Source organism: Pterocles gutturalis, unplaced genomic scaffold, assembly GCF_000699245.1.
Source record: "Pterocles gutturalis isolate BGI_N339 unplaced genomic scaffold, ASM69924v1 scaffold14043, whole genome shotgun sequence".
NCBI classification, from domain to species: domain Eukaryota; kingdom Metazoa; phylum Chordata; class Aves; order Pterocliformes; family Pteroclidae; genus Pterocles; species Pterocles gutturalis.
In genome coordinates, this window is record NW_010123425.1 from 1 (window position 1) to 9,862 (window position 9,862).

Here is a 9,862-nt window from a genome sequence, read left to right on the forward strand (position 1 = left end):
TTCCCCCTGCTGCCCCACCAAATCCCCACAGAAAAGCCTGGCAACCACAGAACTAGCTCTTCACATGATGTGTGCTTAAGTTGCGGAACTCCTTGCTATGGGATGCTGTAGATGCTAAGACTTTACAGGATTAAAAAGAGGGACACTGGACAATGTGTTGTCATTCCATTAATATATTGAGAGCTATTATAATACAAGAAACCTTTTCTAGACCAGAAGTCCCCAGCTGTTAATTCTTGGAAGAGAATTCTTGGCGTTGTCAGCAGTAGCTTTCCTTAGGTACCAGTCTCATTCCACTCTTTACACTGTTGGAGGCAGGATATTGGGTTAATTGACTACTGCTCTGATGTAGCACTGCTGTTCTTGCATTACATTCAGCCAGCAGAACACAGTACAGGCTCATTTACCCCATATTAGAAGGGATTTCAGTTTGGTTTGAGGCTCAGGCAGCAGCAGGTCTTGGGTTCCCATTCTGCAGAATGTAACATTCAAGAGCCTTCGCAGAGCTCTGCAGAAGTACCATGGTTTTCCTGTGCTGAACCTACACCTTACTCCTTCCCACTGTTTATTTTTCTGAAAATTAAGTCTTTTTCTGCTTTAAGAACTGATGTATTCCTTCCTATAAAACAAGCTTAAACCTTGCTCTAATTGCTTGTTATGACTTTTTAGGATTCCAAGCGGGGGAAAAAAAAAAAAAAAAAAAAAAAAAAAAAAAAAAAAAAAAAAAAAGGGGGGGAAAAAAATTAGAGGGGGGGGGAAAAATAAGCAGTAAACCCCAAGCAAAGAAAAAAAAAAAAAAAAAAAAAAAAGAGGGCTGTACAGAATTGACTGCAGGGGAAAAATAAGCAGTAAACCCCAAGCAAAGAACATAGACACACAAAACTCACCACATTTCATCATTCCCACTTCATAGCATTTCCGTAGCCGGCATGCCTGGCAGCTTTTGCGCCTGTTTTTGTCTATCGTGCATTGATTGGTAGCTGGGCAGATGTAATCATTATGTCCTGCAGCAGAGTTTAAAAGAGAACATTTAACATCTCCAACAGCTTCTCTTTGTCATTTCCCTAATCAGGTCCTTCATTATTTTAAGCATCTCAGCTTCTTATGCATATATTTAAGCTCCATTAATTTAACTGATGCAAAAATGCATATTTATCCTCTACCGAAAACATCAATCTGTGACCTCAAAAAGTAACCAGACAACATAGAGCAGCTTTTAGTGATGACTTTGATAACAAGAACCTTCTAATAGCAACCCATTTTTGAAAATGGGACATATGCTCTTGTAGAAATTTGCTCCCAATCTCCTACTTCTTACTGTGTATTGGGATTCTACAGATGGCAGATGGTAGTTTTTTGGTTTTTTTTTCCCCTCGTCAGAGTTGAAAGCAGCAGTGCACACAGTCCTGCAAAGATTTAAGTAAACTGCAGCTCTATTTACTGAACTCTCTCTGACGTGGTGAGTTCCAGGAACGAAGACGCCTTTGGAGGACTGACCCTGGACCAAAGTTAATTTAAAAAAGCAGCCCAAGAGAGAAAGAAGACTAGTATAAAGTAATGCATACGGTATAGTAGAAAGTAAAGCACAAGCACAAGGTCTAACTTTTAGATATTCTGGACAAGTGTTTCCACTACAGCCTCTTCTGTTTTCTTCTTCTCTTGCACCCTGTCCCCATCCAAACCCCTTAACTTTATTGTATTTCATTAATCATTAATCAATAATCTGGTCTAAAGGTTTATTACTGTAAACTGGATTGAGTATGCTCTTGGTGTAAATTATCTCCTGCCAAATACTGGAAATCTCTCTTGCAGTAGTTACCAAAGGATGCAAAAAATAGTCACTCATTTACATTTCTTGATCTCTTTTCTCTCAGGTTGTTTTTTACATTATTTTTTCAAACTTTAAGAATAGATCAGGCAAAGTTACAGCTACTAGAGGGGTTTTTTTTTAACTTGATGCAAGTCCAAGAGTTCATGTCCCCAAGAATAATTATTTAACTGAACCATTGTGACTATTTCCTTGCAAAATTAAAATAATTTTAACCTTGAATTTTTGAACCGACAATTTTAAAAAGAAGAGATCAGGTTACAGTTTGTCCTATTTCCTACTGGCAGATATGGCTGAAAAACAAATTACTGTTTATCACTCTTCACACAACATGGGGGGAAAGGAGGAGGAAGCTCTCTGTTGCACTATAACCCCAGCGCACAGAAGTATAAAGTGGTTTAAAACTCCTGTGGCCTTGGGATAATTTAGCTTTCAGGCAGATGTTCAGAGACGTCGGGTGAATACACCACACTACAAACTTGGACAAGCAGAGGAGACCACACGCAGTTGCTCAGTCATACCATCTAATTCTAGTTGGACAGTAGCCCAACATTTTGGTCTATGGTAGGCCCAGAAGTTTGTTTTTTTTTATAAGCAATATCCTTCATAACAACAGTTCCAACTGAGTTCTTGGTAGTGTTTTATGCCAAGAACTTACTTTCATTTATTTGAATTACAAGCAAACGTTACCTGACAGGGCACATTAAGGTGTACAAAAGGCCACAATGGGTAACTTGTTCACGGCCAAAGTACATGTGAGCAACGCAGAGCAGGCAAATAATTTTCCTGACAGAAAACACTTTGAGATCAAATTAAGTCTCCATTTGTGACAAACTGGAGACAAGGTTCTCTTCAATTATTTTAGCAATCACAAGAACTTGCATCAGTTTATAGTAATTGTTATTCACCCATGCAGAACTTGCGCAAGAAATTGGAAAGGCAAACAAGTTTAGAATTAAATTTGGTTCTAATGGTGACACCAACTCTGCCATATTAAGCCAGAAGAAAATATCTCAAGATTGCTGAAGGCTTTTTGTGCAGAAGAGGAAGGAAACATTACAGATCAAAAAATTACAGGAGTTTCTCTGTTAGTATCTGCATGTAGTATCCAATATCAATCCAATTAAATTTCTACCAAGAGGCCCCAGATGAGGCCAAAGAACACGATAACTAGAGATCTACATTTACTTCATACTGCAGCCACTCAGCAAATCTGAACTGAATACCAAATGTTTAAGAATTTAAATACTTAAATGGAAACCTTAGCTAGAAATCTGGCAGAGTAAGAAATACCACAATGTGGGCTCTGGGAAAATTCAGAGAAATAGCAATAATCAGATTGGTACCTAATGCTTGCTACACATGTTTTTATATCCTCCATACTGTGTAGATATTATAAGCTGTGACTCAACAGCTTCAGGCAACACACTCTTGTCAAGAGTAGTTCCTGGCAAGCCAAGTCTCCAGATAATTACCTACTCTGTGTCCATTGTAACAAATTCACAACTACTGTGTCTACTTTAGGACACGAGCTGCAATCAGATTCACAGGTCTGCAGTGCCATCCCACCGAGGCCTCTGCTGCAGGGCCCTCCTATGCTATGTATTCCACCTCTTCTCTAAATAAATCAATTGCTCACTTTGTAATGTTTCCAGATCTTGATAACATAACAGACAAAAGATAAAGTATTCAAATCACGTGATGCTCTATTTTCAGCATGCAGCACCATACACCAGCATTAGTAGATCAACTGCTGCCTCCCCTGATCATACAAAACAACTTGAGCAAAATTATCAAAAGCTGATTCTCCTACCTTGAATACTTCTTTTAAAGAATGCTTTGCAGCCTTCACATGACCAGACCCCATAGTGGTATCCTGAGGCATAGTCACTGCAGACTGCACAGAAGTGGGCATCCCTTTTTGAGCCAGGGTTATTTGCAATTGGGCTTGTACAGTCATTGCCATTAGTTTTGCTTTTTAACATTTCTCTAATAGAAAAGAAAAACATTTGTTATAAAACAGGAAGAAATAATCTACATTGCAAAGAGTTTCATTATTTTCCATTGTCTTCTCTTTCTCTCTAGTCTACTTATTACGGAACACAGGATAGCGTGAAACACTGTGAAGCCTTTTTCTGATAAGGTTAGTTAAAGCATATAGTCAGAGCTTTCAATGGCGACAGGCTGTAAAGTTTGAAAGTACCCAAAAGCATAAACCTGGACCGCTGATGTGTCATTTGCATGAACTCTGGGAAAATCATATGGAATGCTGATGGATCTTGAAGAATTCTTGGAAATGTGCAAGTCCAGGAATTTGTGAACCAAGTGGACTTTGCCTTTGTGAAGCTTTGCATGGAAAATGAGAACCCAGACAGCTTGGAGTGACGTGACAAACACTACCATGAACAGAGCTGCAGCTGCTTCGTACTGTTAGCAATGCAGAATTCTAGATAGAGCAATAGACATCTAGTCTCAAGTATTTCATCCTTTAAACGAGGCTTTCTTCATTCAATGAGATGCTGGAGGCTACTATTTTGAGATGTGAATCTCAGCCTACAAGATCAACTCACACTGTTAAACAAAGTTTTCTGTTCAAGGTGACAACCCATGTTGATCACCCTAATGCTAAATAAAAGGAAATATGACCACAAGAAGAATGGAGAAATGCAATAAATAAAACACTTTCTTACATTAAAAAATATTGCTCCATATAAATTAATAAGATATAGCCATTCATGAAGTGAACTTCCAACTTATTGGAACTATTCTTAGTGACTGGATTAAAATTAGAACAGGATAAAAACATGAAATAACAGCCAATTCCTGACACAAAGATCCTGTAAACAGCAAGAGGAAAGGAACTTAGATTATCAGTAAAATGGTTTTTAGGCTTAGAAAGCACATCCATTGTGTACTTTTTTCTCTGGACTTCATTCTCTTGGTGGTTTTTGCATGCCTTACCTTCATGGTCAATACAGTTTCTAGATAGAGAGAAAATAGTGTCATGTGCAAACTCTCATCAGCAGTTTGACAAAAGGAAAGCTGTATAGTCAACTTATACCTATAAACTTTAGTACAGAGGCACAAGTTAGGAACCGCAGAATTTTCCTCATCCTACCTTCCAGCAGGATTAGGGAGGAGAAGAAATATCAGTTGGGCTAAGACAGCAGGCAGCACGGCTTATGACTTCTAAAGAACAAAGGTACGTTGCTAGGGCAGAAGAAACCTGTTCACCAGTGAGAGCAAGTTTAAACAGTAGAAACATGCCAAAAGTGCTGTCAAAGAGCCTTTAACTAACATATTAAAAGTAGACTTTGTGCTGGCTACATGACAGGTGGTAAGGACAAACACACCCACATGCCAACTAAAATTCATCAAGCTCGTAAGTATTTGAGGAGAACATGCTCCAATTTCCTAGTAGAAAAGTTGGAAAGGAAAAAGGATGGCTCTTTAAGCAAACTCCAAAACAGAAAAAATAAGGTATTTGTTGTACAATTAAGTTACTGCAAGCTCTTAAAAAACATTAATTCATTCAGACATTGCAGGGCATAAGGGTGTTCAGTTATTCCTCCCTTCTGCCACACTGGGAAGACCAGTGGTGGGGAACTCCCCCTTAGAATAAAGGGACTATATCACACATGCTTAATATGCTTCTAACGCAAGGAGGGGAAAGTATTGCTATTCTTTCCTGTTTCCCTGTATTTGGAAGAAAAAGTAATTTGGTGTTTCACATTAATAGAAGAGGTATGTTTTTAAGCTCTACTTGGGAATCATGATCCAATTGTGAGAGTCAGAAGAGAATCAAAATCAGCTAGAGAGCATCTCAGTGACTGATGGATATGCTGTACAGAGAGATGTTTATTGGCCTCATTAAAGCACCGAGATGTTATGGATGAAAATAAAGAAAAAGCACACCCCATAACATCTCACTGAGGAGTGTTGGTTTTTACCTTCCAGTCATGACAAGTGTTTTAAAAAACACTTTTTCTTTCCCTGCTTAAAAGTTTAACGACAGTCACCCTGCACACATGCAAGCTGTGTGACTTCCACAGGCTGTGGCAAACAGCTTGCACACAGAGCAACAATCTGGAACGAATTCCTCCCGCGGGCTGAATGGGCGTCAAATCTGCTCTTCTGCGAGAACTGCAGCAGGAGGTTCAAACCCAACCATTTAGGAAAATTAGGAAATAGTCAGGAGCTTTGAGGTACGTGTTCTTTACCCTGAGAACCTGGCAATCAGACAACGGATCCACACAAACAGCAAACCAGTGCAGGTAGCCCCACATGTGGTTAGAGACCACCTCCCAGTGCTCCTGGGACTGGTGCACTCCAGCGTGCCCAGCAGATGAATGAGCTGCCAGGTCCTGCAGGACTGTCAGGACTTGGCTGGATGCCCACAACGCTCCTGCACCAAGGGATGCAGGAAAATGGGGGATGTACCCTGGCTGCTACTGAGGAACCGCATTTATCACTTCACACCTCCCAAACTTCTCTCTCTTTTATGATCACGGTTTCTATATAGAGATATTATGTTTCCATAAAAATAATTGAGATTTTTCTTTAAAGTAACAAGTCAGTGATTTCCTGCTAGTCATGAACAGTGACAAGATGATTACCCTAAAGGAGAAGGAATCAGCAAGATTGTTTAGGTTATTCAGTATCTATTATGTCTCCTAATTACCTACTTGTGAGGAAAGGGAACGCTGAGAATTCAGGTTCCTTCTTTCAACCTGATGTACAAGGAGATACAAATTACGCTGTGATCAGCTTTAGCAAAATGGATCACATTAGTTGAGATAATGTTAACAGAAATTTACACCAAGGGAAAAAAAAACTCCTCTCATGCTGGGACTCTTGCTCTATTCTGAAAGGTAAACTAAACTGTGTAACAGGCCTAAATATGTAGTACTGCTTTCTTACCTTTCAAACAAAATCCCTTTTCTCAGACTACAAGGCTGTTCAAAATTACTTACACTTTGCAGCACTAGTCTCTCCCTTCCTCCATAGCTATTCCTTTAAGCTTCAATCCCAAGAACTCTTCCTTCAAGGTATAATCTATGAATCTGTAGTGTCACAGTCATTGTTCCCATGGCAATAAATACAATGTTCATGACACTAATTTAAGACCTCACCAAAGGATAAAGCAAAAGGAAACACAGGGCTTTTTTTTTTGTTTTGTTTTTTTTTTTTTACAGCCTTATTTCAGGACAGATATCCACAATAAGGGAATTACAGCTCTTACTTTTTGTGTTTCTGTGTCAAATTATTTTTTCTTTTTTACAACTTCTATACACAAAGGAGGGATTACAATGCATCATACTGAGACAAATGAACCACTGAGAAGGTCCAGCTACCAAGCAACACAGTTACTTGCCACTTGAACAATAAAGATCATCCATAAATTTAGACTCCAGATCTCATTTTTCCTCTTTAACCCAGGTCATCATCAGCTACAAGAGCAATAGCCTATATGAATCTATACAAATGGCAGAAGACATATTTACTTAAACTCCAGTGCAGCAGGTTTGGCTTCCCTTCTGTCTATGCAGAGCGCACACTGCAGAGCATCAGATGGGGTGCTCTTCCTCTTGGGTTATTCCAGCTGCTGTCCCATCATCTGCACAGCTTCAGACACTAACCTACAGCATCCTTCCCGGGGCTGTCAAAGTTTGGAAACATTAACCAGAGTTTGGATGTTAGCCCTATTTACATTAGACCTACTTGGGGAATTCTTTAGTGCATCAGTGCTACCCAAACAGCTTCTCACAATCCACACACCTACGCTTAAAGCAGATTTGCACTCCAGAACTGCCTGCTACTCGCTGCTGACTCCAAAGAGAGACTAGTCAGGTGGCCAGGCTGAAGATCTGTGCAGCCTCCAAGTCTGAAGTAGACGTAGATCTCATGCCTTAGCCCTGTGCAGACAACATCCCATCACAGAAGGAACGTGGGTAGTCTCAAAAGTAGCGCAAATCCTTTATCAACAATTGAACTAAAACTGTCACCAGGACACACTATTTTTCATACTGACAATAACTGCTGAAGCTAAATAAGGAGCCCTGTGAATAAACATACAGCTGCTAAAACAGGAACAGCATCTGCAACGCCCTGCGCTTCCATCCATCCAACAGCTGCTGTGCCCATGAATGGAGTGATTTCATCAGCTGATGATCTACACACTGCGTATGGTTTGTAATATGAGTAAATGTGTAGAACTTCCCTTGAATTCTAAGTTCATGAAAAGCCTTCACAACTGTTAGATGCAGTAAAAAATAAAAAAACAAACAAACAAAACAAAAAATCCAGATAAAACAGAATTTTTAAAAAATGTTGTATAAAAGAATGAACCTTTAGTTCTTTCACTCAAAGAATTTAATTTGCCAGAGCAAAATTCATTTTTATTATACAAAGTAGTACCTAGCAGTCTTGAACTTTTTTATACACAGTAAACAGTTCCCACACTGAAGGCATTTGTTATGCTTTGTGTCAGTGTATAGTTCTCTAAGTAGGTATTGAAAAAGAAATCCTATTTCAGAAGTTACGTTAAAAAAAATCCCACAAACCCCAGGACTGATTTGTTGTTTGGTGGAGGCTTTTTTGTTTTTCAGAGAGATCAACATATAGAAGCCAAATGTAAAAAGAAAATACTTAAAAGAACTAAAGAACTGGAAATAATTTCAGGCAAAGTTTTAAAGAAATGAGCAGTACTCACCTGGTCACAGGTAGCACGGGTTCTATCGGTCTTGCTTCACACCACGGACTCTTTGGCTGCTCTGCATACAGAAGCGATGACTGACAGTGCAATGTCAGAGGGGAGAGATGGCCAGGAGCAGACCACAACACATTGGGGCTTGATGTTTGCCTCACAGATGCACTCTCTGAGTCACCAAAATTGCTGGCAATGTTGTAATTAATCATCGCCGGACTGCAGAATGCCATTGAAGGATATTCATGTCTGTTTTCCATGTAGGATGAGGGAATATAGACTGGACTGTGTTCTGCTGTCAGCGTGGACTGATTACAGCTGTGGGGAACTGGAGAGATGATACCAGCGGGTGAGTTCTTAATTTCTGTTTTATTGCATCCAATATCCTGAAGTGGCAGCAACTGAGAAAAGTCCTTGTGAGAAGAGGCACACAGGGACATTCTGAAGAAAGACTGAAGACTGTTGTTTAAATATTCATCCTAAGACGGTAAGGTATAAAAAAAATTGAATTAAAAAGTAAGAAAGTTCTGTATTAAGTCTTTTCTAGAAAAGAAAAGAGGAATCAGTAAAACAGAAAATATAAAAATATCCTGTTAAAACAGATTACATACCAAATGCACTTAAACAGTCAGTGTACAAATTTACTACCTTTAAGAAAAAGAAAGCTTTCTAGAACTTCCTTAAAAATGAAAGCTAAGACACACATTGAATTTAGACTCCCTTTAAAAATTAATAACAACAACAAAATCACTTGAAGTCTGAAATAAAGATGCCGGTGACAACTTGGATCTTCACGAAAGTAACTTGTTCCAACTAAGGTAAAACTGCTTTATGTCAGAGGTAAAATTCCCCTTTGGTCCACAACACTAGAGTGCCCTGAGAAATCAATTCTCTCTATAAAAACTCACCACCCCCTGCTCCTGCCGTGTGTACTACTTCAGCCTTTCTGTTATTAGCACAAACATGCAAAAGCAGGTATTTGGAACATACACAAACACACACATAGGTCTCCTTTACCTTCCAAAGCCAGAACTCCACTGCGCATCCCTCTCCCCAGAGGAGGAAGCGATGTCAGTAAGCAAGGCAACTTCATCCCTGAGAGGTCCCTGGATACGGCACCTCTGAACAGAGCCATTATAAAAGTAGGAGTCACAATATGCAGATCCTTCCAAAGAAAGACCTCGATTGATTTCATAAGGTCCAGAAGTTTTATAATTTCCTACCACTTTCCATCCTCGCCCCAACTACTCTTCATCCTTCCTCCCATCTGAATCAACTATCAAAACAGAGACCTTAATCTGCCCACATAAATATTCTTTGTCAGATTT

The 9,862-nt window shown here is 39.4% G+C and overlaps 1 protein-coding gene across 1 annotated transcript; it reads right to left on the reverse strand.

Moving 5' to 3' along the window:
- Window positions 1-202: 202 nt before the first annotated feature.
- On the reverse strand, window positions 203-9,007 carry LOC104465012 (estrogen receptor beta-like; the record flags this gene model as incomplete). Its single annotated transcript, XM_010077901.1, is given in 5 exon segments — window positions 203-335; window positions 821-828; window positions 888-1,004; window positions 3,642-3,817; window positions 8,541-9,007. Coding segments are annotated over 5 exon segments (868 nt in total), but the record flags the coding sequence as incomplete, so codon positions are not given.
- Window positions 9,008-9,862: the final 855 nt, after the last annotated feature.